Source organism: Drosophila novamexicana, unplaced genomic scaffold (assembly GCF_003285875.2).
Source record: "Drosophila novamexicana strain 15010-1031.04,08,12 unplaced genomic scaffold, DnovRS2.1 tig00000387-arrow-pilon, whole genome shotgun sequence".
In the NCBI taxonomy this organism is placed as follows: Eukaryota; Metazoa; Arthropoda; class Insecta; order Diptera; family Drosophilidae; genus Drosophila; species Drosophila novamexicana.
Window position 1 is genome coordinate 3,478,974 of NW_020824800.1, and position 23,386 is coordinate 3,502,359.

At 41.6% G+C, this 23,386-nt stretch overlaps 5 protein-coding genes across 8 annotated transcripts; 3 read left to right on the forward strand and 2 right to left on the reverse strand.

The window, feature by feature from the left end:
- The first annotated feature begins 1,451 nt into the window (after positions 1-1,451).
- Positions 1,452-3,757, forward strand: LOC115760020 (zinc finger protein 319). Its single transcript, XM_030701182.1, has 3 exons — positions 1,452-1,473; positions 1,637-2,426; positions 2,544-3,757. The coding sequence occupies exons 1-3, from the start codon at positions 1,459-1,461 to the stop codon at positions 3,575-3,577; spliced, it is 1,839 nt and encodes a 612-aa protein (XP_030557042.1). The 5' UTR covers positions 1,452-1,458; the 3' UTR covers positions 3,578-3,757.
- A 995-nt stretch (positions 3,758-4,752) lies between these two features.
- On the reverse strand, positions 4,753-8,109 carry LOC115760027 (calcium uptake protein 1 homolog, mitochondrial). Of its 4 annotated transcripts, none has more exons than XM_030701189.1 (9): positions 7,746-8,109; positions 7,511-7,682; positions 6,805-6,967; positions 6,660-6,697; positions 6,485-6,599; positions 6,266-6,426; positions 6,040-6,048; positions 5,365-5,824; positions 4,753-5,300 (listed from the first exon to the last, which is right to left on the reverse strand). In XM_030701189.1, exons 1-9 carry the CDS (start codon positions 8,033-8,035, stop codon positions 5,146-5,148), a joined length of 1,563 nt encoding a protein of 520 aa, XP_030557049.1. In that variant the 5' UTR covers positions 8,036-8,109; the 3' UTR covers positions 4,753-5,145. The 4 variants fall into 4 exon arrangements, with proteins under 4 accessions (XP_030557049.1, XP_030557051.1, XP_030557053.1 ...); XM_030701191.1 differs by lacking the exon at positions 6,805-6,967 and adding an exon at positions 7,176-7,335 and having other exon boundaries at positions 7,746-8,107; XM_030701193.1 differs by lacking the exons at positions 6,040-6,048; positions 6,805-6,967 and adding an exon at positions 7,176-7,335 and having other exon boundaries at positions 7,746-8,107.
- An 88-nt stretch (positions 8,110-8,197) lies between these two features.
- On the forward strand, positions 8,198-8,800 carry LOC115760028. Its single transcript, XM_030701194.1, has 2 exons — positions 8,198-8,298; positions 8,361-8,800. Exons 1-2 carry the CDS (start codon positions 8,295-8,297, stop codon positions 8,714-8,716), a joined length of 360 nt encoding a protein of 119 aa, XP_030557054.1. The 5' UTR covers positions 8,198-8,294; the 3' UTR covers positions 8,717-8,800.
- A 501-nt stretch (positions 8,801-9,301) lies between these two features.
- On the reverse strand, positions 9,302-10,651 carry LOC115760066 (beta-1,3-galactosyltransferase 5-like). Its single transcript, XM_030701246.1, has one exon. The coding sequence runs from the start codon at positions 10,432-10,434 to the stop codon at positions 9,430-9,432; it is 1,005 nt and encodes a 334-aa protein (XP_030557106.1). The 5' UTR covers positions 10,435-10,651; the 3' UTR covers positions 9,302-9,429.
- A 10,729-nt stretch (positions 10,652-21,380) lies between these two features.
- Positions 21,381-23,329, forward strand: LOC115760050. The gene is made up of 5 exons (XM_030701221.1): positions 21,381-21,531; positions 21,588-21,884; positions 22,004-22,404; positions 22,695-22,880; positions 22,937-23,329. The coding sequence occupies exons 1-5, from the start codon at positions 21,448-21,450 to the stop codon at positions 23,121-23,123; spliced, it is 1,155 nt and encodes a 384-aa protein (XP_030557081.1). The 5' UTR covers positions 21,381-21,447; the 3' UTR covers positions 23,124-23,329.
- Positions 23,330-23,386: the final 57 nt, after the last annotated feature.

Below are 23,386 nucleotides of genomic sequence, written 5' to 3' on the forward strand. Positions count from 1 at the left end.
GTCTGGCTCAGTAAAAGTTCGAACAACTGGCCGAGCATTGCTCCCCACTCAGCCAGCGGCAGGCAGGCACATGGCAGATGGAGTCTATTTGTGCCGAGGCGCCCAGGCTGGGGCCGAGTGGGCGTGCGTTGATTTAAAACAAGTTTTATAGCTGCGCTTAAAGTCGATTCGTACTTGGAGTCACGATCGCATCTCGCTCGGCCGTTTGGCGAGAGGAGGAGAAAATGAAAGACTGGCAACCGATGTTGTCGTGTTTGGTGCGACGTGCGATCAGCTCAGAATCAACCACCTACGCTAAATACATACAAATGAATGATTGGCATGCCAACCATGCCAAATACATACATACAACCATTGTAAAAGGGCCCCCTTTTGTGCCGTTGCTCAACACTGTCAAAAGGCTGACGCAGCCACCACGTACATACATACGTATGTGCATGTGCGTAGCTTTTTGCTGCCAACGTTGACGCTGACGCCAGCGACCTAGCAATAAAACGAATATACAACAAAAACAAAACACAACATGGCAAATAATTAAAGTCTGTGGTTGTTGTTGGGCAAAAAAGGAAAAAGAGCGACAAGAAATGGTTGCGCACGGAGCTCACGCTGCTCGGCAGCCACTTCTGCTGTTTCTGTTGTTGTTGTTGTTCTTCTTCTTGTTTGCATTGTTGTTGGGGCCGCGATTCGCTTCGTTTCGGTCGTGCTTTAATGGAGCTTGCCTCCTTCCCTCCCCCCTATTGTCGGCGTCTGCTTCACTGCTCGCCGTTTGCTGCTCGAAGTAATCTTGAAAATCGTGAGTTGAGTTTTGCGCGACGCTCGCTGGTTTCTTTTTCTCTCACCATGCGCGATCGTTGTTGTTATTGTTGTTGTTGTGTTGTGTATGTTTGGGGCCTTGCTTTTGGTTTGCCCTGCGCATTTTCTTTGTTTTTCGTTTTGGGTTTGGTGCTGTGCGCGCCTGAAGAAAAATCAAGTTAACAGCCAGCGCACGCAACGGTACAGGGTGTGGGCAGGGACAGGGACAGGGGCGGCAGCAAAGAGGAGCAGTTTGCCGGGTCGCAAACGATAGCTTTTGTTGTTTTCAATATGCGCGTACATTAAAAATAAAAAGCCTGCGGCCCGCGTTGACGTTGGCGTCGACGTCGATGCCGTCTTGCCTGTTGCGCCCGCTGTTTTGTTGCTGCTGAGCTGCTTCTGCTTGTTGTTGTTGCCTCGCTTCGCTGATTCGGACTGAGCAGCGACTGAGGCAGCGGGCCGACAGAAACTCGACTTTTGGCGTTTGTCGAGGTTGCTGAGCCCGGGCAAGCGAGCTGCGAATCCAGTTTCTTCTTCACTCGGCCTCGGCTAACAACGCGAAACGGCCACGGCAAAAAATCAGCGCCAGTCACAAATTACTTTTTCCTCTTTTTAATTTCTTCTTTTTTTTTTTTTGTTGTGTTGCAAATTGTTCACCGATTGTTAATGTATTGCGGCAAGGTAAGTTATTATTGTTGTTGATGCTTGCGTAAGGATGTGAATGGCAATTAGCTTAATAAGCATAGCATATGCACAGGCGCAAAAGCTCTCTTTACTCTCCCTCATTTACAAGCTCTCTCTTAGCATGCTCTCTCTTTTCGCTTCCTTTGTTACGCCATATTAGGGCATGGAGCTTGCGTCCGCTGGCTGCGCTGACTGCTGCAGCGACTGCGCCAGCGCGGCGCCCACTTGCTGCACTGCTTCGGGCTGCTGCGATGCTGCCTGCTGCGACGTCAATTGTCAGCTGCTGCCGCCAGATGCCAATAATTATGAATACCACGAGCCGGAAGAGAACTTTGTGTCCATTGACGATGCCAAGATAAAGAGCCTGCTGCTCCAGATCGGAAAGCAGCAGCAGCAGCAGCAGGAGCTGCGACGCCAGCAGCAGCAGCTGCGACGCCAGCAGCAGCAGCAGCAGCTGCGACGCCAGCAGCAGCAGCAACAACAGATTATCGAACTTTTGGACGATGATGAGACTAGCGTGGAGCAGCCGCCGCCAATGTTAATTAGCGCAGCGCACAGCTTAAATCCACGGAAACGCCTTTTGACCGAAAAACAACAAATAGCCAAGAAACTGAAGCAGCGACAACATCGAATTGTGGCCCGGATTGAGCTAAGCGACAGCGAATCCGAGACGGAAATGCCGGAGCCAGCACCGAACAGAGATAGCGAAGAGAATTTGCCTTTGGCTACTGTCAGCTGCGAGCTAGTGGAACCAACGCAGATCATTGAGCTGCCGTCGGACGAGGAGGAGCAGTTCCAGCAGCGGAAACCGCCAGCTAAGGCAGCGCCCCGCAAGCGGCCACCGAGACCCTATATAAAGCGACGCGGCCGGCACTTCTATCAGTGCCAGGCATGCGGCAAGAAGGTGCAGTCCAATTACAATCTGCGTCGCCACATGATGATCCACACAGGTGAGACACAGGTGCAATAGGTGATCAATCAACCAATCTTAGTAATTTATCACTAGGAGAACATAAAACTCCTTGCCAGCCACCTAATCTGTTATTTTGTATCTTTCTATCAACCAGGTGAGCGACCCTTTCCCTGTGATTTGTGCGAACGACGCTTTCGCGAGTTCAGCGACCTCAAGAAGCATCGCCGACGACACATGAACGATCCGCGCTATATATGCATGATCTGTCGCTTGCATCCGCCCATGGAGCAGGACTCAACGCGCTGTGCGGAATGCGAGGGCAAGAATCTGCTACTAGGACCGCAGGACTGTGATGATGTGGAGACTGAAAAGGTGGCGGACGAAGAGGCGGAACAAGAGCTGGATCAGGAATCGGACCAGGACCAGGACCAGGAATTTGTCGTGGAGGAGCATAACGTAAATAAATTTACGTCTTTACCCGTGGCAACCGTATTGGCTTCACGGCCGCCCACGCTGCTGGTTACGCTGGTGCCCACGCCCACGCCAGCCCCAGCCCTACCAGTTAGTGCACCTATAGCCACACCCACACCCGTCCCGCCGTCACGTCCACCATTGCCGCGCAGCTGCAGCAGCGCCAACTCCTCCTCCTCGCTTAGCAACGATGTGGCGCCAAGGAGGCTGGCCAGAAATTCGCGCAATCGGCGCTCCTATCCGTGCCCGTTGTGCCAACGTCCGTTCGGCACGCGCCACAATCTCAAGCGGCACTACATGATCCACACCGGCGAGAAGCCATTCAGCTGCAGCAAGTGCCGCAAGCCGTTCCGCGAGTGCTCTACCCTCAAGAAGCATATGGTGACCCATGTGCGCGAACGCTGGTACAAGTGCCTCAGGTGTCCCGCCAAGTATCAGGATTATTTGCACTACACGGAACACAAGGCGACCCATGGCCAGAACACGCAGCTGGAGACGGACACAAATGGTCGCCGCAGACAACGTTCATCTGAGAGCGAGGATGGCGATGGCGATGGCGATAGCTCTGTGGATGATTGGCTGGAGTGCTGCGAGTGCCAGCTACGTTTCACCCAACTGGATGCCTACACGGAGCATCTGAAGAAGCACGACCTGGAGCTGTATGGCCTGAGTGTCGACGATCTGGACGATGAGGATCAGGATGTAGATGTGGCCTAACATTGATCAGCTATAGATATACACGCTCCATTTGTTAAACTTGTTGCATTCCAAACATGGGCCCCACATTTTCCTTCAGAGATACAATATATTGTACTCAAAAAGGAGCCTCCTTATGCTGGCATAACTTAATTAAGAATATAAATTATACCTATTTGTTATACGAGATGTCTATGCGTAGCATTAAGATCCCATGAAATATATTTTTGTACTGCTAAGAAGAGTTTCAGGAATATCTTAATCAGACCCAAAACCCCATTCTGTAAAAACAACTACGCTTTTTTGTTTAGGTTGAGATTTGAAACTTGAAATTTTTGGCCAAACATATTTTTGGGCACCCAAAAGCCTTTTGCTCTGCTGGATCAACATTTCCTCCAGAAAAGAGCAGCAGAGGGGAAAAAACAGCAAAGGGGAAAAGAGCAGCAGGGGGAGAATACAGGGGAGACTTTCAATTGTGCAACAGGTCTTTAAATCAACGAACTTCAAAATTATTGATCGTAAGCAACATGTAACTTCGATAGGGTTATTTCTAAAGTGACTTGAAATATTTGGGTTTTACTTACCAAACTCAGCATATTATTCATCAAACAGGTGATCGACCATTTCTCTCCGAAGCCATGAATCTTTAGGTTATCACGTTTGCATATATATGTATGCCTGTTTGCATATATACGCATGCATATTTGTTTGTATATATGCATACAGGCATATACACATACATATGTACATGCTTATGTATATATATATGCACAAAAATACATACACATATGTGTGCATACAGACATACATAGATATGCATGTACAAACTTACATACACTCACTTTTGCATACACACGTACACACTTACACAGGCACAAAAAAAAAAAACAAAAAAAAACACCAAAAAAAAATACCAAAAAAAAACACAAAAAAAAAGCACCACACTACTAGCTTTGCATGTAAAACTGCAGAGCCTACTTAAATTCTTGAGAAGCGAGGAGGAGAGCACTTCGCAGCAATTCGTTTTATTTAAATTTGCACAGCACAGCGACAAATAGGCTTCATCTGCGTTTGGTATCAAATAACAAACATGCGTACATACATACATACATGCATGCATGGACACACGCCCACACACATACACACACACACACATACATACACATACAAATGATACTTAATTGCCTTCGTATAAAATACTTGTATTTTGTAAACGTTTTAAGAGCACAATACATGTTTAAACAAATTTGTTTATAATTTACAAGTATGTAATGTATTGTTAAATCTACATTTGGGATAGCCAATGCGAAATCTACGGAAAATATCTCAAGCAATTACTTGCAGTTCGTCGATCAGTTATTCAAACGTTTCAAGGAACAAACAGCCGAGGCTTTACGCTGACTGGGACAAATTCTCAAATAAATTTGCGCAGTTGACCGGCCCAAAAGTTCGTTTTGAATTGCGCTAAAGCGTTTAAAGTAAAGTTAAACTAAACATAAATAGGAGCAAGCGTAAGAAAAATGACTAACAAGCGCGCTTTTAGCACTGAACAAACGAGAATCCATTATAACGAAGTAGGCGGCAGACACCTAGATATCCAAAAGTACGGGCTTTGTCTCTTTGGCACATTTGAAGACCGAACGCATCATTTTGAGAAAGCCCGTATCCTTAGGCTTTTCCAGGCCGCGTTGCACGCGATTTTTCATGACCGAGATGAATTCCTTGTTGCTCAGCTGATTATCGTCTGCGAGAAACAAAAAAGTGTTGAATTCAGTTTAAAATTAACTTAATAAAATGGTAAAACATACTGTTCTCATCGAATATGGTAAAGACCACGTCGACCACGTGATCGGAGAGGTTAACCATGGCCACAGTTTTGGCCACATGCTGCAGCGTTTGCTGATCAATCGAGGCGCCAGCAATGTGATAGAAAGTCAGCGCCGTGTCCACATCATTGATGTTGTTCAGGAAGTGAAAGAAGTCGAGATAATCCTCTTTGGATATGCCCGTGCCATGGTCACGAAAACGACGCTTAACACGCTTCAGTTTCTTTTGCTTCTTCTTGGGCGGATAGCCCGCATATGCGAGCAGCAGCTCGGCAAAGTCTGCCTCGGTTATATTGCCATCATCATTGGGCTCCTTGCGTTCAAACTCAAGTGAGAGTATTTCGCGTTGCAGCTGCTCCTGAAAGTCCAAGAACTTTTCGATTGTCAGCTTCTCGTCCATGTTGGGCCCAAAGAAGTATGTTATCAGGGCCGAATTTACACCCTGCCAAATGCAGAAAATACTTTTAGTGGAAATCTATACAGCTATAAAAAAAGGTTTGTTGTGTTTGTAACAAATAGAAAAAAGTGTGTGCATTTGCAGGTAGTTTCAATTGGATGCAAAGTATGTGCAATTATTAGTTGAGTAAATGTGTGGGTGAGAGGGCTGTGGTAGCAAAATGAAAGCTTAAAAGCGTTTGTTGTTTTCACATAAAGTACCTTCAAGGACTGTAAGTAGTAGTCAAATAAAGGAAGAGAAGTATGTATGTACACAGTTAGACACGCATTTAACGTACACGCGTATTCAAAAGGATTAAAGCCAAAAGACATAGAGAATATACAATACAAAAGATCGTTTAGTATGGCATTCTCAATACTCGCTCGCCCGCTCGCTCGCTGCGCAGATCTCTTGCCGGAGCGCACAGTCCATTCAAACGATAATTACCTTGAATGTGTTCCCTGTATTCGCATGATCCCGATGCCGTGTACCCATGCTGGTCTGCTGGCGCACCAGAGTCGCCACCATTTCAAACTCCTCGCAGTCCACATCCCCGTCGCCATTTAAATCGAACATGCGAAATGCAATCTCGAAGTGGCGACGGGAAACTGTAGGAGACAAACATACCTTAGTATGACTTGGTAACATTAATGAAAATTGACTTACTGGAGAGTACTGTGAGCAGAAAGATGTAGTCGGAAAAGGTAATGAGTCCATAGGAGCCCAGCTTATAGAATATGCTGTTCTTTTCCAGTTGCAAGTTCAACTGCTCCCCCACAGACTGTAAGTAAATAGTTGTAAGAGCAAGGGATGCCATTTAAACCAGTTTAAATGTGGTTACCTTGGGATCATAGCGACGATACTGATCCAGACCCAAACCTGTAAAAGGCAAATTGCGTTAGGCAGACTGTGTTTAGATATAATTGGGGATTAGTTAGTTTGGAGAGCGATGTGGATTTTGGGGTCGGAGGTTTGAAGCCACATACCATCTGGTTGTTTCATGCCTGGCGTCATGCTAGTCAAAAAATCGGTTGGTGTCATGTAGACCTCATGGCGATCATCGGCGACCGGCACTTGGATGGTGGCAAAGTAGCGAAATACTTTGTCTGGCGTCGAGAATTGCCTGATGCGATTCTCATACTCAATGATCTAAGCAATAAGCGTTTAGGAAGATTACAATTACTTTTCTTTTGTTTGGTTTTAGCTTAGTGCGAACAAAACGCAGGCAGTGCAGAAGAAGGTTGCAAATTGAACAGAAATTGAAAAACCAAGCGCTGACGCCAACATAAAACTGGGACGCAGTTATGAGCAGTTCGTGTTAGTATTTAGTCTAGATAAGCCTATATAACTCAATTACCATCTGGTTGTTTAATGCCCGGATAGATAGAGCGCAAAAAGTCCTCGGGTGTCATGCATACAACTGTCTGTGTGGCATCCTGTAGACGCACCGTAGCAAAGTAGCGAAAGATTTTGTCTGGCGTTGAGAATTGCCTGATACGATTCTCATACTCGATTATCTAAGAGGTGTATATTGATGTTGTGATGTGTGTAATGGCAACAGAAAATGTGACGGGCAACATAAAGAGAAACGAAAGTCATAAGAAAACTTAAGTAAATAGTTAAATATTTATATGTACAGCATTGTAAAGTCACAAAAGGGTTTTCAGTGGCAACGATTTATGTTTCGCGTACCTTGCGCTCGCGGAAGCCAACTTTTTCCTTAATCTTTTTGCTATCGTGCGGGTTCAGGCGCGCCTCATCGTCCTCCGACTCATCGGAGCTGCTGTCGCCATTTACTCCGGCCGCATCGGACGGACGCTGGCCAGCATCCGCGTCCACTTTGGGTATGAGCAAGCGTTTCACTCTAAAAATAGATGCATTTTACATATCGATCTATTTTTGTTGGTTAGACCAAGCTACTACTTACTTGCCCCAGTCCAGCACCGAGATGACAAATAAACTGAGCACCAAAAGGTGAAAATATTTGGTAACCTGGGGGGTTTTCTCCTCGCCATGACCAAAACGCTTATGGCCGCGCGTTTGTTGCAGTTGCATTTGGGACGCAGCATCATCTGCTTTTATTGCCAAAATCGGTTGGTATTTGTGGTTGTTGACTGCGGATGAAATTGTGCGGCAATTCTGTAGAGTAGGCACTGCTGAACGCTTTGCTAGAGCCGCCAGCGCCTGCCGCGTTACCAGAAAACGCAGCACAGACATTTTTTCAATGTTCTTATTCTAGTTTATTGCGTTTTTTGCACTTTTATTTTATGCGCATATTCGCATTCGTTCTGGAACTAGTTAATTGTGAATGAATCAAACCAGTTCAATTTGAGCAATAAAATGCAAACGCTTAACAACACTGAACTTAAACACAGTTGATGGCACAATGCATCTATTGTTTTGGAAGCAGCAAACTGGGTAAAATGTTTGTTAAGCAAACATTGTCTTCCCATAGTTATTTAAATTATCCTAAGCAATGGGTAATTTGAACAAAAATCTTGTTGAGTGTTACCTTGATATTTATGTGTGTATATTTGAATAGGAGAGCAGCAACAGATTGAGCTGCAATTCCAGCAACAACAAGAGTTGCCATGTGAGCAGCAACAGAGTGTAAAGCTTGTGGACACTGGGGAGGCGAGGGCGGAAGAGCCGCCGCTGATGGTTATTAGCGCAGTGTATAGCTTGAAGCCAGCGAAACGGCCATTGACGATTAAACAACTAATTGCTAAGAAACTGAAGGAAAGGCACCATCGAGTTATAGCTAGGATCGAGATAAGCGACAGTGAATCCGAGAATGAAGAGGAGGCAGCACCCAGAGCAAATATTGATAAGAATTTGCCTTTGGCTACCGCTGGATGCGACCTGAGGAAATCAGGCCAGATCATTGAACTGCCGTGAGTTCAAGGAGTAGCTCTAATCCAGTAGAAATAATCAATAAAATTCAATAATTATTAGTTTGTGCACTAACTAAAATAAATGTACAAAAAATTCCCCATTATATGGCGTGCTCCCATCTCAACTTCCTGCTGGTACAATGTTTTTAAAACGTAAAGTAATGAGGAAAAAACTGATTACAAATATTTGGCCGCTGTTTGCATGCAGTTTCGGAACTAGGCTACCATATCGAAGCGATATGGCAACACAGTTTGTAAGACAACAATACGGCAGCACAGTTCGTAAGACCGCAGTATGGCAGCACAGATATTACAAAATTTGAGCGGGAACTTATTTTTAAAAGTATACGTTATTTTTTACATTTATTATTTATTTATTATCATATTTTATACTACAGTATATTATTTAATATTTAAACGCTTAAATATATTTCAAATTTGGTTTGAAAATATGCTAAAATTCTTTAAAGGGCAATTCAACAAATTTGTAATTATTCATTCATGAGCCTGAGATATGTTTCTTTGTTTACTCAGTATGAGAGAACTTAATTGGCCAGTCGAATAATGTCTGACACACACCATCAGTCTTCGGTAATTTGTACATTTCGGCAATGAAGCATTTCTCAATGGGGAAGGTGGATTCTCATAGCTCCAAGCAATATTGATGGAACGGTGCCGTGTCCCCAACCGGAGCTAAGCTTTTAACCAAAATGTCCATCAATATGTAGTTCCATATAGTTGCCAAAGACCATTAATTTGCTGCTCGGACATATTGTGCCAGGACACTAAAAAATTCAACTGTTCCGATTCAGTGCCTCTGCTTAGCAGCAAGTTGAGTTCATCTGGGCCTAGCACATACGGCGTCAGATCTGTTATGGTAATATTGCTGCGCTTGGAAAGCAAGCCGGTAACGAACACATCATCCAGTCGAAAAAAGCTGGAGCGTTGTGCGGCCACGTAGAGCCGTCTGACCACATCCGAGGAGTAGAAGACTGCAAAGCCCGGACAGAAGGGCGGATAGTAACGACCGTAGTATTCCCAAAAGCTAACGCGCCACTTGGACGAATAGGAACGTACCACACGGTCTCTGTCCCTAATGGCACACAGCAGCAGGTTCTCTAAAACCGAGTCTGTTGAGAACGGAAGTCTTAAGTGCTGCAGCAGCTGCGGCGTATTGAGGTATATGTCATCATCCACTTTGACCAGCAGCTGCGCCGGCTCGCAGCGAGTATAGAACCATTTGAGAGCCATCACATGCTTGTAGGTCAGGTTAAAGTATCCGTCCAGAAAGTTGCCCTGCAGCAAGTCGCCATGCCGTGTGTGCTCCGCCAGCAGCATGGCCTGCATCGCCTCATCCTCGACGGCGCCGACCAGAAAGAAGAGGCGCAGCGGCGAGCCGGTTGATATAACGGACGGACTACCCCAAGTCCGTCGTATCACGGAGCGTTTCTCAATGTTGTGCGGTGCCGAGTGGACCACGATGAGCGTCCGGATGTGAGGCTTGCAGCGCGTTTGCTTAATGACATAATCAAAATCTTGTAAATCGATCAACTGCTGCGAGTTTTCACTGTACGCAGCGACAGGCTCCACTGTAGTTAGCTGCTGTGGCACAATGCGCGGACCATCCGGCATGAACAGATATATTAACAGGCAAATTATTATCCATAGATATAATGAAATGTTTGAACCGGTTGCCAATAACTGTTTTATTTTCCGTTTCATGTCCCTGATGTGCAGAAAATTGACTGGATTTTTTTTTATTGTCCAATGATCTGAACGTTATATATGTTAAATGATGACTGCCAGAAAATATAGTGCAATCCCCAGCTTATCTGTCCAGGTTCACAGATAACATAAAATCATTTTTATATTTGATAAGAGCCGATAAGTCGAGGTATGTCAGATTCCCAAAATATTGTAGACAATTAATGTAAGCTACCAATACTTGTGTACCAAATGTTACTCGTTTTATTTTCTGATTTCAAAAGGTGTTGATATAATTAAGCAGAAAAGCTTTACGTATTTATTTTTTACATATTAAATATTTATTTATATATTATTTATTTATTTATTTATATTTTATATTTATATATTTTCATTTTTGTCAAGGATCTCTAAATTTTACTTTTATACCCTGAACCCATTAAAAATGGGTATAAGGGTATATTGTTTTTGTGCGACAACCAAATATATGTAACAGGCAGAAGGAAGCATCTCCGACCCCATAAAGTATATATATTCTTGATCAGCATCAAAAGCCGAGTCGATCTAGCCATGTCCGTCTGTCAAAATTTACCACCCCCATAACTCGGCCAAATCTCATCCGATTTTCACGAAGTTTGGATTTTTATTCATGGTTTTCCCTCTAGATTAATCTGGCATTAAAATCTGAACACCGATTTTTTAGTCGAAATTCATGTCCAAATCTTATTACAAGATTCGTATATAGACATGGGTCAAAATTTACCACCCCCATAACTCGGTCAAATTATATCCGATTTTCACGAAGTTTGGCTTTTTCTTCATGGTTTTCCCTCTAGATTAATCTGGCATTAAAATCTGAACACCGATTTTTTAATCGAAATTCATGTCCAAATCTTACCCCAAGATTCGTATATAGACATGGGTCAAAAATTACCACCCCCATATCTCGGCCAAATCTCATCCGATTTTCACGAAGTTTGGCTTTTTCTTCATGGTTTTCCCTCTAGATTAATCTGGCATTCAAATCTGAACATCGATTTTTTGGTCGAAATTCATGTCCAAATCTTACCCCAAGATTCGTATATAGACATGGGTCAAAATTTACCACCCCCATATCTCGGCCAAATCTCATTCGATTTTCACGAAGTTTGGCTTTTTCTTCATGGTTTTCCCTCTAGATTAATCTGGCATTCAAATCTGAACACCGATTTTTTAGTCGAAATTCATGTCCAAATCTTACCCCAAGATTCGTATATAGACATGGGTCAAAATTTACCACCCCCATATCTCGGCCAAATCTCATTCGATTTTCACGAAGTTTGGCTTTTTCTTCATGGTTTTCCCTCTAGATTAATCTGGCATTCAAATCTGAACACCGATTTTTTAGTCGAAATTCATGTCCAAATCTTACCCCAAGATTCGTATATAGACATGGGTCAAAAATTACCACCCCCATAACTCGGTCAAATTTTATCCGATTTTCACGAAGTTTGGCTTTTTCTTCATGGTTTTCCCTCTAGATTAATCTGGCATTCAAATCTGAACACCGATTTTTTAGTCGAAATTCATGTCCAAATCTTACCCCAAGATTCGTATATAGACATGGGTCAAAAATTACCACCCCCATAACTCGGTCAAATTTTATCCGATTTTCACGAAGTTTGGCTTTTTCTTCATGGCTTTCCCTCTAGATTAATCTGGCATTCAAATCTGAACACCGATTTTTTAGTCGAAATTCATGTCCAAATCTTACCCCAAGATTCGTATATAGACATGGGTCAAAAATTACCACCCCCATATCTCGGCCAAATCTCATCCGATTTTCACGAAGTTTGGCTTTTTCTTCATGGTTTTCCCTCTAGATTAATCTGGCATTCAAATCTGAACATCGATTTTTTGGTCGAAATTCATGTCCAAATCTTACCCCAAGATTCGTATATAGACATGGGTCAAAATTTACCACCCCCATATCTCGGCCAAATCTCATTCGATTTTCACGAAGTTTGGCTTTTTCTTCATGGTTTTCCCTCTAGATTAATCTGGCATTCAAATCTGAACACCGATTTTTTAGTCGAAATTCATGTCCAAATCTTACCCCAAGATTCGTATATAGACATGGGTCAAAATTTACCACCCCCATATCTCGGCCAAATCTCATTCGATTTTCACGAAGTTTGGCTTTTTCTTCATGGTTTTCCCTCTAGATTAATCTGGCATTCAAATCTGAACACCGATTTTTTAGTCGAAATTCATGTCCAAATCTTACCCCAAGATTCGTATATAGACATGGGTCAAAAATTACCACCCCCATAACTCGGTCAAATTTTATCCGATTTTCACGAAGTTTGGCTTTTTCTTCATGGTTTTCCCTCTAGATTAATCTGGCATTCAAATCTGAACACCGATTTTTTAGTCGAAATTCATGTCCAAATCTTACCCCAAGATTCGTATATAGACATGGGTCAAAAATTACCACCCCCATAACTCGGTCAAATTTTATCCGATTTTCACGAAGTTTGGCTTTTTCTTCATGGCTTTCCCTCTAGATTAATCTGGCATTCAAATCTGAACACCGATTTTTTAGTCGAAATTCATGTCCAAATCTTACCCCAAGATTCGTATATAGACATGGGTCAAAAATTACCACCCCCATAACTCGGTCAAATTTTATCCGATTTTCACGAAGTTTGGCTTTTTCTTCATGGTTTTCCCTCTAGATTAATCTGGCATTCAAATCTGAACACCGATTTTTTAGTCGAAATTCATGTCCAAATCTTACCCCAAGATTCGTATATAGACATGGGTCAAAAATTACCACCCCCATAACTCGGTCAAATTTTATCCGATTTTCACGAAGTTTGGCGTTTTCTTCATGGTTTTCCCTCTACCACCCCCATATCTCGGCCAAATCTCATTCGATTTTCACGAAGTTTGGCTTTTTCTTCATGGTTTTCCCTCTAGATTAATCTGGCATTAAAATCTGAACACCGATTTTTTAGTCGAAATTCATGTCCAAATCTTATTACAAGATTCGTATATAGACATGGGTCAAAATTTACCACCCCCATAACTCGGTCAAATTATATCCGATTTTCACGAAGTTTGGCTTTTTCTTCATGGTTTTCCCTCTAGATTAATCTGGCATTAAAATCTGAACACCGATTTTTTAATCGAAATTCATGTCCAAATCTTACCCCAAGATTCGTATATAGACATGGGTCAAAAATTACCACCCCCATATCTCGGCCAAATCTCATTCGATTTTCACGAAGTTTGGCTTTTTCTTCATGGTTTTCCCTCTAGATTAATCTGGCATTCAAATCTGAACATCGATTTTTTAGTCGAAATTCATGTCCAAATCTTACCCCAAGATTCGTATATAGACATGGGTCAAAATTTACCACCCCCATAACTCGGCCAAATCTCATCCGATTTTCACGAAGTTTGGATTTTTCTTCATGGTTTTCCCTCTAGATTAATCTGGCATTCAAATCTGAACATCGATTTTTTGGTCGAAATTCATGTCCAAATCTTACCCCAAGATTCGTATATAGACATGAGTCAAAATTTACAACCCCCATAACTCGGCCAAATCTTATCCGATTTTCACGAAATTTGGATTTTTCTTCATATTTTTCCCTCTAGATAAATCTGGCATTCAAATCTGAACACCGATTTTTAGTCGAAATTCATGTCCAAATCTTACCCCAAGATTCGTATATAGACATGGGTCAAAATTTACCACCCCCATAACTCGGCCAAATCTCATCCGATTTTCACGAAGTTTGGATTTTTCTTCATGGTTTTCCCTCTAGATTAATCTGGCATTCAAATCTGAACATCGATTTTTTAGTCGAAATTCATGTCCAAATCTTACCCCAAGATTCGTATATAGACATGGGTCAAAAATTACCACCCCCATAACTCGGTCAAATTTTATCCGATTTTCACGAAGTTTGGCTTTTTCTTCATGGCTTTCCCTCTAGATTAATCTGGCATTCAAATCTGAACACCGATTTTTTAGTCGAAATTCATGTCCAAATCTTACCCCAAGATTCGTATATAGACATGGGTCAAAAATTACCACCCCCATAACTCGGTCAAATTTTATCCGATTTTCACGAAGTTTGGCTTTTTCTTCATGGTTTTCCCTCTAGATTAATCTGGCATTCAAATCTGAACACCGATTTTTTAGTCGAAATTCATGTCCAAATCTTACCCCAAGATTCGTATATAGACATGGGTCAAAAATTACCACCCCCATAACTCGGTCAAATTTTATCCGATTTTCACGAAGTTTGGCGTTTTCTTCATGGTTTTCCCTCTACCACCCCCATATCTCGGCCAAATCTCATTCGATTTTCACGAAGTTTGGCTTTTTCTTCATGGTTTTCCCTCTAGATTAATCTGGCATTAAAATCTGAACACCGATTTTTTAGTCGAAATTCATGTCCAAATCTTATTACAAGATTCGTATATAGACATGGGTCAAAATTTACCACCCCCATAACTCGGTCAAATTATATCCGATTTTCACGAAGTTTGGCTGTTTCTTCATGGTTTTCCCTCTAGATTAATCTGGCATTAAAATCTGAACACCGATTTTTTAATCGAAATTCATGTCCAAATCTTACCCCAAGATTCGTATATAGACATGGGTCAAAAATTACCACCCCCATATCTCGGCCAAATCTCATCCGATTTTCACGAAGTTTGGCTTTTTCTTCATGGTTTTCCCTCTAGATTAATCTGGCATTCAAATCTGAACATCGATTTTTTGGTCGAAATTCATGTCCAAATCTTACCCCAAGATTCGTATATAGACATGGGTCAAAATTTACCACCCCCATATCTCGGCCAAATCTCATTCGATTTTCACGAAGTTTGGCTTTTTCTTCATGGTTTTCCCTCTAGATTAATCTGGCATTCAAATCTGAACATCGATTTTTTAGTCGAAATTTATGTCCAAATCTTACCCCAAGATTCGTATATAGACATGAGTCAAAATTTACAACCCCCATAACTCGGCCAAATCTTATCCGATTTTCACGAAATTTGGATTTTTCTTCATATTTTTCCCTCTAGATAAATCTGGCATTCAAATCTGAACACCGATTTTTAGTCGAAATTCATGTCCAAATCTTACCCCAAGATTCGTATATAGACATGGGTCAAAATTTACCACCCCCATAACTCGGCCAAATCTCATCCGATTTTCACGAAGTTTGGATTTTTCTTCATGGTTTTCCCTCTAGATTAATCTGGCATTCAAATCTGAACATCGATTTTTTAGTCGAAATTCATGTCCAAATCTTACCCCAAGATTCGTATATAGACATGGGTCAAAAATTACCACCCCCATATTTCGGCCAAATCTCATCCGATTTTCACGAAGTTTGGCTTTTTCTTCATGGTTTTCCCTCTAGATTAATCTGGCATTCAAATCTGAACATCGATTTTTTGGTCGAAATTCATGTCCAAATCTTACCCCAAGATTCGTATATAGACATGGGTCAAAATTTACCACCCCCATATCTCGGCCAAATCTCATTCGATTTTCACGAAGTTTGGCTTTTTCTTCATGGTTTTCCCTCTAGATTAATCTGGCATTCAAATCTGAACACCGATTTTTTAGTCGAAATTCATGTCCAAATCTTACTACAAGATTCGTATATAGACATGGGTCAAAATTTACCACCCCCATAACTCGGTCAAATTATATCCGATTTTCACGAAGTTTGGCTTTTTCTTCATGGTTTTCCCTCTAGATTAATCTGGCATTAAAATCTGAACACCGATTTTTTAATCGAAATTCATGTCCAAATCTTACCCCAAGATTCGTATATAGACATGGGTCAAAAATTACCACCCCCATATCTCGGCCAAATCTCATCCGATTTTCACGAAGTTTGGCTTTTTCTTCATGGTTTTCCCTCTAGATTAATCTGGCATTCAAATCTGAACACCGATTTTTTAGTCGAAATTCATGTCCAAATCTTACCCCAAGATTCGTATATAGACATGGGTCAAAAATTACCACCCCCATATCTCGGCCAAATCTCATTCGATTTTCACGAAGTTTGGCTTTTTCTTCATGGTTTTCCCTCTAGATTAATCTGGCATTCAAATCTGAACACCGATTTTTTAGTCGAAATTCATGTCCAAATCTTATTACAAGATTCGTATATAGACATGGGTCAAAATTTACCACCCCCATAACTCGGTCAAATTATATCCGATTTTCACGAAGTTTGGCTTTTTCTTCATGGTTTTCCCTCTAGATTAATCTGGCATTAAAATCTGAACACCGATTTTTTAATCGAAATTCATGTCCAAATCTTACCCCAAGATTCGTATATAGACATGGGTCAAAAATTACCACCCCCATATCTCGGCCAAATCTCATTCGATTTTCACGAAGTTTGGCTTTTTCTTCATGGTTTTCCCTCTAGATTAATCTGGCATTCAAATCTGAACATCGATTTTTTGGTCGAAATTCATGTCCAAATCTTACCCCAAGATTCGTATATAGACATGGGTCAAAATTTACCACCCCCATATCTCGGCCAAATCTCATTCGATTTTCACGAAGTTTGGCTTTTTCTTCATGGTTTTCCCTCTAGATTAATCTGGCATTCAAATCTGAACACCGATTTTTTAGTCGAAATTTATGTCCAAATCTTACCCCAAGATTCGTATATAGACATGGGTCAAAATTTACCACCCCCATAACTCGGTCAAATTTTATCCGATTTTCACGAAGTTTGGCTTTTTCTTCATGGTTTTCCCTCTAGATTAATCTGGCATTAAAATCTGAACACCGATTTTTTAATCGAAATTCATGTCCAAATCTTACCCCAAGATTCGTATATAGACATGGGTCAAAATTTACCACCCCCATATCTCGGTCAAATTGTATCCGATTTTCACGAAGTTTGGCTTTTTCTTCATGGTTTTCCCTCTAGATTAATCTGGCATTCAAATCTGAACACCAATTTTTTAGTCGAAATTCATGTCCAAATCTTACCCCAAGATTCGTATATAGACATGGGTCAAAATTTACCACCCCCATAACTCGGTCAAATTGTATCCGATTTTCACGAAGTTTGGCTTTTTCTTCATGGTTTTCCCTCTAGATTAATCTGGCATTCAAATCTGAACACCGATTTTTAGTCGAAATTCATGTCCAAATCTTACCCCAAAATTCGTATATAGACATGGGTCAAAATTTACCACCCCCATAACTCGGTCAAATTTTATCCGATTTTCACGAAGTTTGGCGTTTTCTTCATGGTTTTCCCTCTAGATTAATCTGGCGTTCAAATCAGAACACCGATTTTTTTTGTCGAAATTCATGTCCAAATCTTACCCCAAGATTCGTATATAGACATGGGTCAAAAATTACCACCCCCATATCTCGGCCAAATCTCATTCGATTTTCACGAAGTTTGGCTTTTTCTTCATGGTTTTCCCTCTAGATTAATCTGGCATTCAAATCTGAACACCGATTTTTTAGTCGAAATTCATGTCCAAATCTTACTACAAGATTCGTATATAGACATGGGTCAAAATTTACCACCCCCATAACTCGGTCAAATTATATCCGATTTTCACGAAGTTTGGCTTTTTCTTCATGGTTTTCCCTCTAGATTAATCTGGCATTAAAATCTGAACACCGATTTTTTAATCGAAATTCATGTCCAAATCTTACCCCAAGATTCGTATATAGACATGGGTCAAAAATTACCACCCCCATATCTCGGCCAAATCTCATCCGATTTTCACGAAGTTTGGCTTTTTCTTCATGGTTTTCCCTCTAGATTAATCTGGCATTCAAATCTGAACACCGATTTTTTAGTCGAAATTCATGTCCAAATCTTACCCCAAGATTCGTATATAGACATGGGTCAAAAATTACCACCCCCATATCTCGGCCAAATCTCATTCGATTTTCACGAAGTTTGGCTTTTTCTTCATGGTTTTCCCTCTAGATTAATCTGGCATTCAAATCTGAACACCGATTTTTTAGTCGAAATTCATGTCCAAATCTTATTACAAGATTCGTATATAGACATGGGTCAAAATTTACCACCCCCATAACTCGGTCAAATTATATCCGATTTTCACGAAGTTTGGCTTTTTCTTCATGGTTTTCCCTCTAGATTAATCTGGCATTAAAATCTGAACACCGATTTTTTAATCGAAATTCATGTCCAAATCTTACCCCAAGATTCGTATATAGACATGGGTCAAAAATTACCACCCCCATATCTCGGCCAAATCTCATTCGATTTTCACGAAGTTTGGCTTTTTCTTCATGGTTTTCCCTCTAGATTAATCTGGCATTCAAATCTGAACATCGATTTTTTGGTCGAAATTCATGTCCAAATCTTACCCCAAGATTCGTATATAGACATGGGTCAAAATTTACCACCCCCATATCTCGGCCAAATCTCATTCGATTTTCACGAAGTTTGGCTTTTTCTTCATGGTTTTCCCTCTAGATTAATCTGGCATTCAAATCTGAACACCGATTTTTTAGTCGAAATTTATGTCCAAATCTTACCCCAAGATTCGTATATAGACATGGGTCAAAATTTACCACCCCCATAACTCGGTCAAATTTTATCCGATTTTCACGAAGTTTGGCTTTTTCTTCATGGTTTTCCCTCTAGATTAATCTGGCATTAAAATCTGAACACCGATTTTTTAATCGAAATTCATGTCCAAATCTTACCCCAAGATTCGTATATAGACATGGGTCAAAATTTACCACCCCCATATCTCGGTCAAATTGTATCCGATTTTCACGAAGTTTGGCTTTTTCTTCATGGTTTTCCCTCTAGATTAATCTGGCATTCAAATCTGAACACCAATTTTTTAGTCGAAATTCATGTCCAAATCTTACCCCAAGATTCGTATATAGACATGGGTCAAAATTTACCACCCCCATAACTCGGTCAAATTGTATCCGATTTTCACGAAGTTTGGCTTTTTCTTCATGGTTTTCCCTCTAGATTAATCTGGCATTCAAATCTGAACACCGATTTTTTAGTCGAAATTCATGTCCAAATCTTACCCCAAAATTCGTATATAGACATGGGTCAAAATTTACCACCCCCATAACTCGGTCAAATTTTATCCGATTTTCACGAAGTTTGGCGTTTTCTTCATGGTTTTCCCTCTAGATTAATCTGGCGTTCAAATCAGAACACCGATTTTTTTTGTCGAAATTCATGTCCAAATCTTGGTAGATGCTCCTAGCTCCCGCGCAGATCTAGTTTGTTTCAGATAATCGATAACTTAATCCGTTTGCAAGCAATCGATAAGAATCGATATCGATATCCTGTTTTTTTGACAATTTTGGTAAATAATAAGAGCTAGAGTCACCAAACTTGACATATAGCTTCTAAAATAGAATATATATATGCATTTGATGTTGGAAGAAGAGGGTTCAGGGTATCCCCTAGTCGGGAGCTCCCGACTAGAACCTCTTACTTGTTTTTTATTTCATTTTTCAAATAGTTAAAGCTTAAGAATTTAAGCAACTCCGCAAGTATCTAATTTATTTTCACAATCACGCACTGTAAAAAAAAATCAAATTGTCCAGTTCGTTATGCCCTACCCTTATCAAAAAAAAGAAAACACTTAAATATATTGTAATCATTTAAAAAAAAAAACAAAAAGTGATTAGATTCCACTGTATAAGGCACAATTCGGGGCGCACAATGTTACGCATGTGATATGTCTCGAAGGGATTTGCCAAATGGCATTGGCGCAGCGCAATCAAGCAATTACCTGCCCTACCTGAACGACAGGTGCTTTTAATGAGCCCCATCAATGTGCTGAAAAGCCAAATTAATGGCGCGGAAGGTCACAACTACATATCAAAATCAGACATCTGTTTAATCAAACATGAATCGCTGAAAATGTTTTTGGGCTCAAAATTTCTTGAACCCTTCACAGAAAAAACAAGTGCTCTTCAATATTTTATTAAGTGCGAGTACAATTTCACCAGATGTGGAATTATGTCGATGGTGAAATTTAAGAAACGGATGGAATTTCAACAGGCACATGTGGAATTATTTCGAAAGTGAAATTTAAGAAACGGATGGAATTTCAACAGACACATGTAGTTCCATTCTGTGGAATGATTTCGATGGTGAAATTTAAAAAACGGAGGGAATTTCAACAGGCATATGTAATTCCATTCTGTGGAATGATTTCGAAAGTGAAATTTAAGAAACGGATGGAACTTCTAAAAATTGTTGTAATCACATTTTGACAGCCGCACAAAGTATTGTTGTGCACAAAAATGGTTAAGTTATCCATTAAATATGAATATTAAAATAATGAATACGTATTTCGACGAAAATCTAATTGAGCGATATCACGCACGCGGGCTATGAGTGCTATTACAGCGTATTTACTAGTCAATCATTTAACATTATTTTTATCAAGATGCATATCCTGCTGATAGATTATGCTATGACCAGGCTGTTGCAGCATAGGTCCGTTTAAATGGTTGCCCAATGAATTTGGTGGCCAGCTTAAAGCAGCTGTCACAAATTTGTTTGTTATGGTTATTATTGTCTGTTGTTGTTTGTTAGCTTGTCAAGTTTTCTATATGCGCCAATTTACAATAACAACACGCCGGACCGACATGCACGGCCAACAAAAAAGCAAATACAAGCTGTTGACTCCGCCTCCTCCTCCTCATTCTCCTTCTCCCTGCAACTACTTCCCACTGGGGCCAGCATTAATGGTGGTCAGTTGTTGGGCGGTTGGGCCTCTGCCCAGGTGGGTGGCACCCACATTTGGTCCGCAAAAATGTTGTTTCCCTTCAGAAGTGGAGCAGGCGAAACGGACGGACAATGGCGCGCATTCGGCATGTGGCAGGCGAGCGTTACGGACGTAAATAGTATATAACACATTGTATATTCCGTTCCGTCAAAGTTCGACGTCGAGTATATATATATATATATGAAATTGCAAGGTCTGACGAGAATGTCATCATTGTTGTGGGGCTGAATGATGGGCTGCGGTTCGTCCATGGAGACACCGTCAAGTGCTGCCGCGCAGCGTCTACAGGAAAATGGCGGCCCCAATCTAACGGTAATTTCCCAATCAATAGACCTCGCGCCGTTTTTGTACAAAACTTCTGTGCCCAGCATGTAGCGCAGCAGTACGTGCGCCTGGACGAGCAGATCAGCAAATTGGAGGGCAGTTGCCCGGGTCCGCGGATGGCCACCGTCGAGGCATGGATAGAGCATGTGCAGGCCAGGCGCGATGCCATGCTGGGTCTGGAGGGCATGGAGCACACGGCGCGCCGAACAACGGAAACGGAAACAAATGCACAGGGCGAACCGGAGGCAACACAATTAAGCAACTACCCCTTGACGCTGGTGGGCGGGGAGCGTGGAGGCAACGAAATTGTGGCCAATACGCCCACCAAGGACTTGGCTCAGGTGAGTGTTGCCGACAATTAGCCGCTTGGCACATGCTTAAGGCCCTAATTTGTGCTTGCTATTGGAATATTATAATGGCTGTGACCTCGTTCTATAATTACGACCCGAACGACCCTTAGCTGGCGCATAATCTAGGCGTGATTTCTGATCCACGCAAGGCTTCCATGCACGAGGACTTTTTTGCCAACTTGAGCGAATCGGCGCTCTACTTACTTAGCATACGTTATTATGGTGAGCTCCTGGAGCACACCAAGCAACGCCTCAAGACACTGGCCGCCAGCTATGCGGAGCTGAATGACCTGTATGTGAATCAGGATGGCATTATTGCCTACATAAGCGGCGGCACCTATATGACGCGCCTCGAGGAGAGCATCGACGAGCAGCTGGAGGTGGCGCGCGATACCCGGGACAAGCTGGGCAGCGCCCTGGAGCAGTGGCGCATCTGTGGGCTGCTCCTACGTGCCGCCGCTAACTCCTCCACGCAGGCCCTAAAGCAGTGGCGGCATCTGAACAGGCATATGTGAGTTGGCTCGTATTTGATTTTCTATTTCGCATTATTATTTTTGTTTTTGACTCTGTTTTAATTAAAATTGAATGTTTTAAAATTCAGTCAATGTTTCACATCCATTCGTTCCGATAACTTCGATGAATAGTTAAAAAGTGCGATTACCGTTAAAGAAACGATAGGCGGGCAGCCATTTTGAATTTGTTAATGGTCCAAAGCGGAATTGGCACAAATATTATTTTTACACAAATACTCCTCAAATTAAGCAAGTTACGTTTTATTACTGATAGTTGTTTGCTTTTCAGCGATCCCAAGCAAAAGCTGCAAGCAGCTCTGGACTGTCGCAGTCTGTTGCATGCCTCGCTGACGTCCCTGGAGGCCGCGCAATTGGCACTGCCGCATGTGGAGCTCAAGTACATGAGTCATCGCCAGGTGTTGGCGGTTAATCATTGCAATACCTATTTAATTACAGACATAGCGAATGCGGCGCGGTAAGTTCCTTGAGCCAATGTCTATCCGTTTTTCCATTATACCATTTCCCTGACAGTTATGAGCATACGAGTCGCGTCTTCAGCAGCTATGAGTCGAATATTTCCAAGACATGTACCTGGCTCTATGATACATTTAATAAAACACTGCGCGGCGACTTTGACAAGGCGGAGGAGACGGTGCGACGCTTGGCCCGAACACTGCGCGAGCATCGCGAGGAGATTTTTAGTGCGGCACGCAAATGAACAAATTTTATAAGCCCATCTATTTTTCTAGCTTTAAACATTTACAAAATATTTTTTTTTTAATATTGCTTACACCAAAAATTGTTTAAAAATAAAATGTTATAAAACTTTATCAAAATCGATATGTTAACGGAAATTGTATTTTCAGAATTGCGCGCCGATTAAATCGATAACATTTTTTGAATTATCGCGGCAAGCGTAGACGATTACAAAGCAACAGAATTAATCGCGCTGCTAATAACAGAATTTCATAATGTTAATGT

Coding starts and splice junctions, on each gene's coding strand:
- LOC115760066 (XM_030701246.1), bottom strand. CDS start 10,434: ATGAAACGGAAAATAAAACAGTTATTGGCAACCGGTTCAAACATTTCA.
- LOC115760020 (XM_030701182.1), top strand. Junction 2,427..2,543: donor CCACATGATGATCCACACAG/GTGAGACACAGG, acceptor TCTATCAACCAG/GTGAGCGACCCTTTCCCTGT.
- LOC115760027 (XM_030701189.1), bottom strand. CDS start 8,035: ATGTCTGTGCTGCGTTTTCTGGTAACGCGGCAGGCGCTGGCGGCTCTA. Junction 6,698..6,804: donor AGGCATGAAACAACCAGATG/GTATGTGGCTTC, acceptor TGCCTTTTACAG/GTTTGGGTCTGGATCAGTAT. Junction 6,600..6,659: donor ATCGTCGCTATGATCCCAAG/GTAACCACATTT, acceptor ATTTACTTACAG/TCTGTGGGGGAGCAGTTGAA.
- LOC115760050 (XM_030701221.1), top strand. CDS start 21,448: ATGATGGGCTGCGGTTCGTCCATGGAGACACCGTCAAGTGCTGCCGCG. Junction 22,405..22,694: donor CGGCATCTGAACAGGCATAT/GTGAGTTGGCTC, acceptor TTTGCTTTTCAG/CGATCCCAAGCAAAAGCTGC. Junction 22,881..22,936: donor GACATAGCGAATGCGGCGCG/GTAAGTTCCTTG, acceptor TTTCCCTGACAG/TTATGAGCATACGAGTCGCG.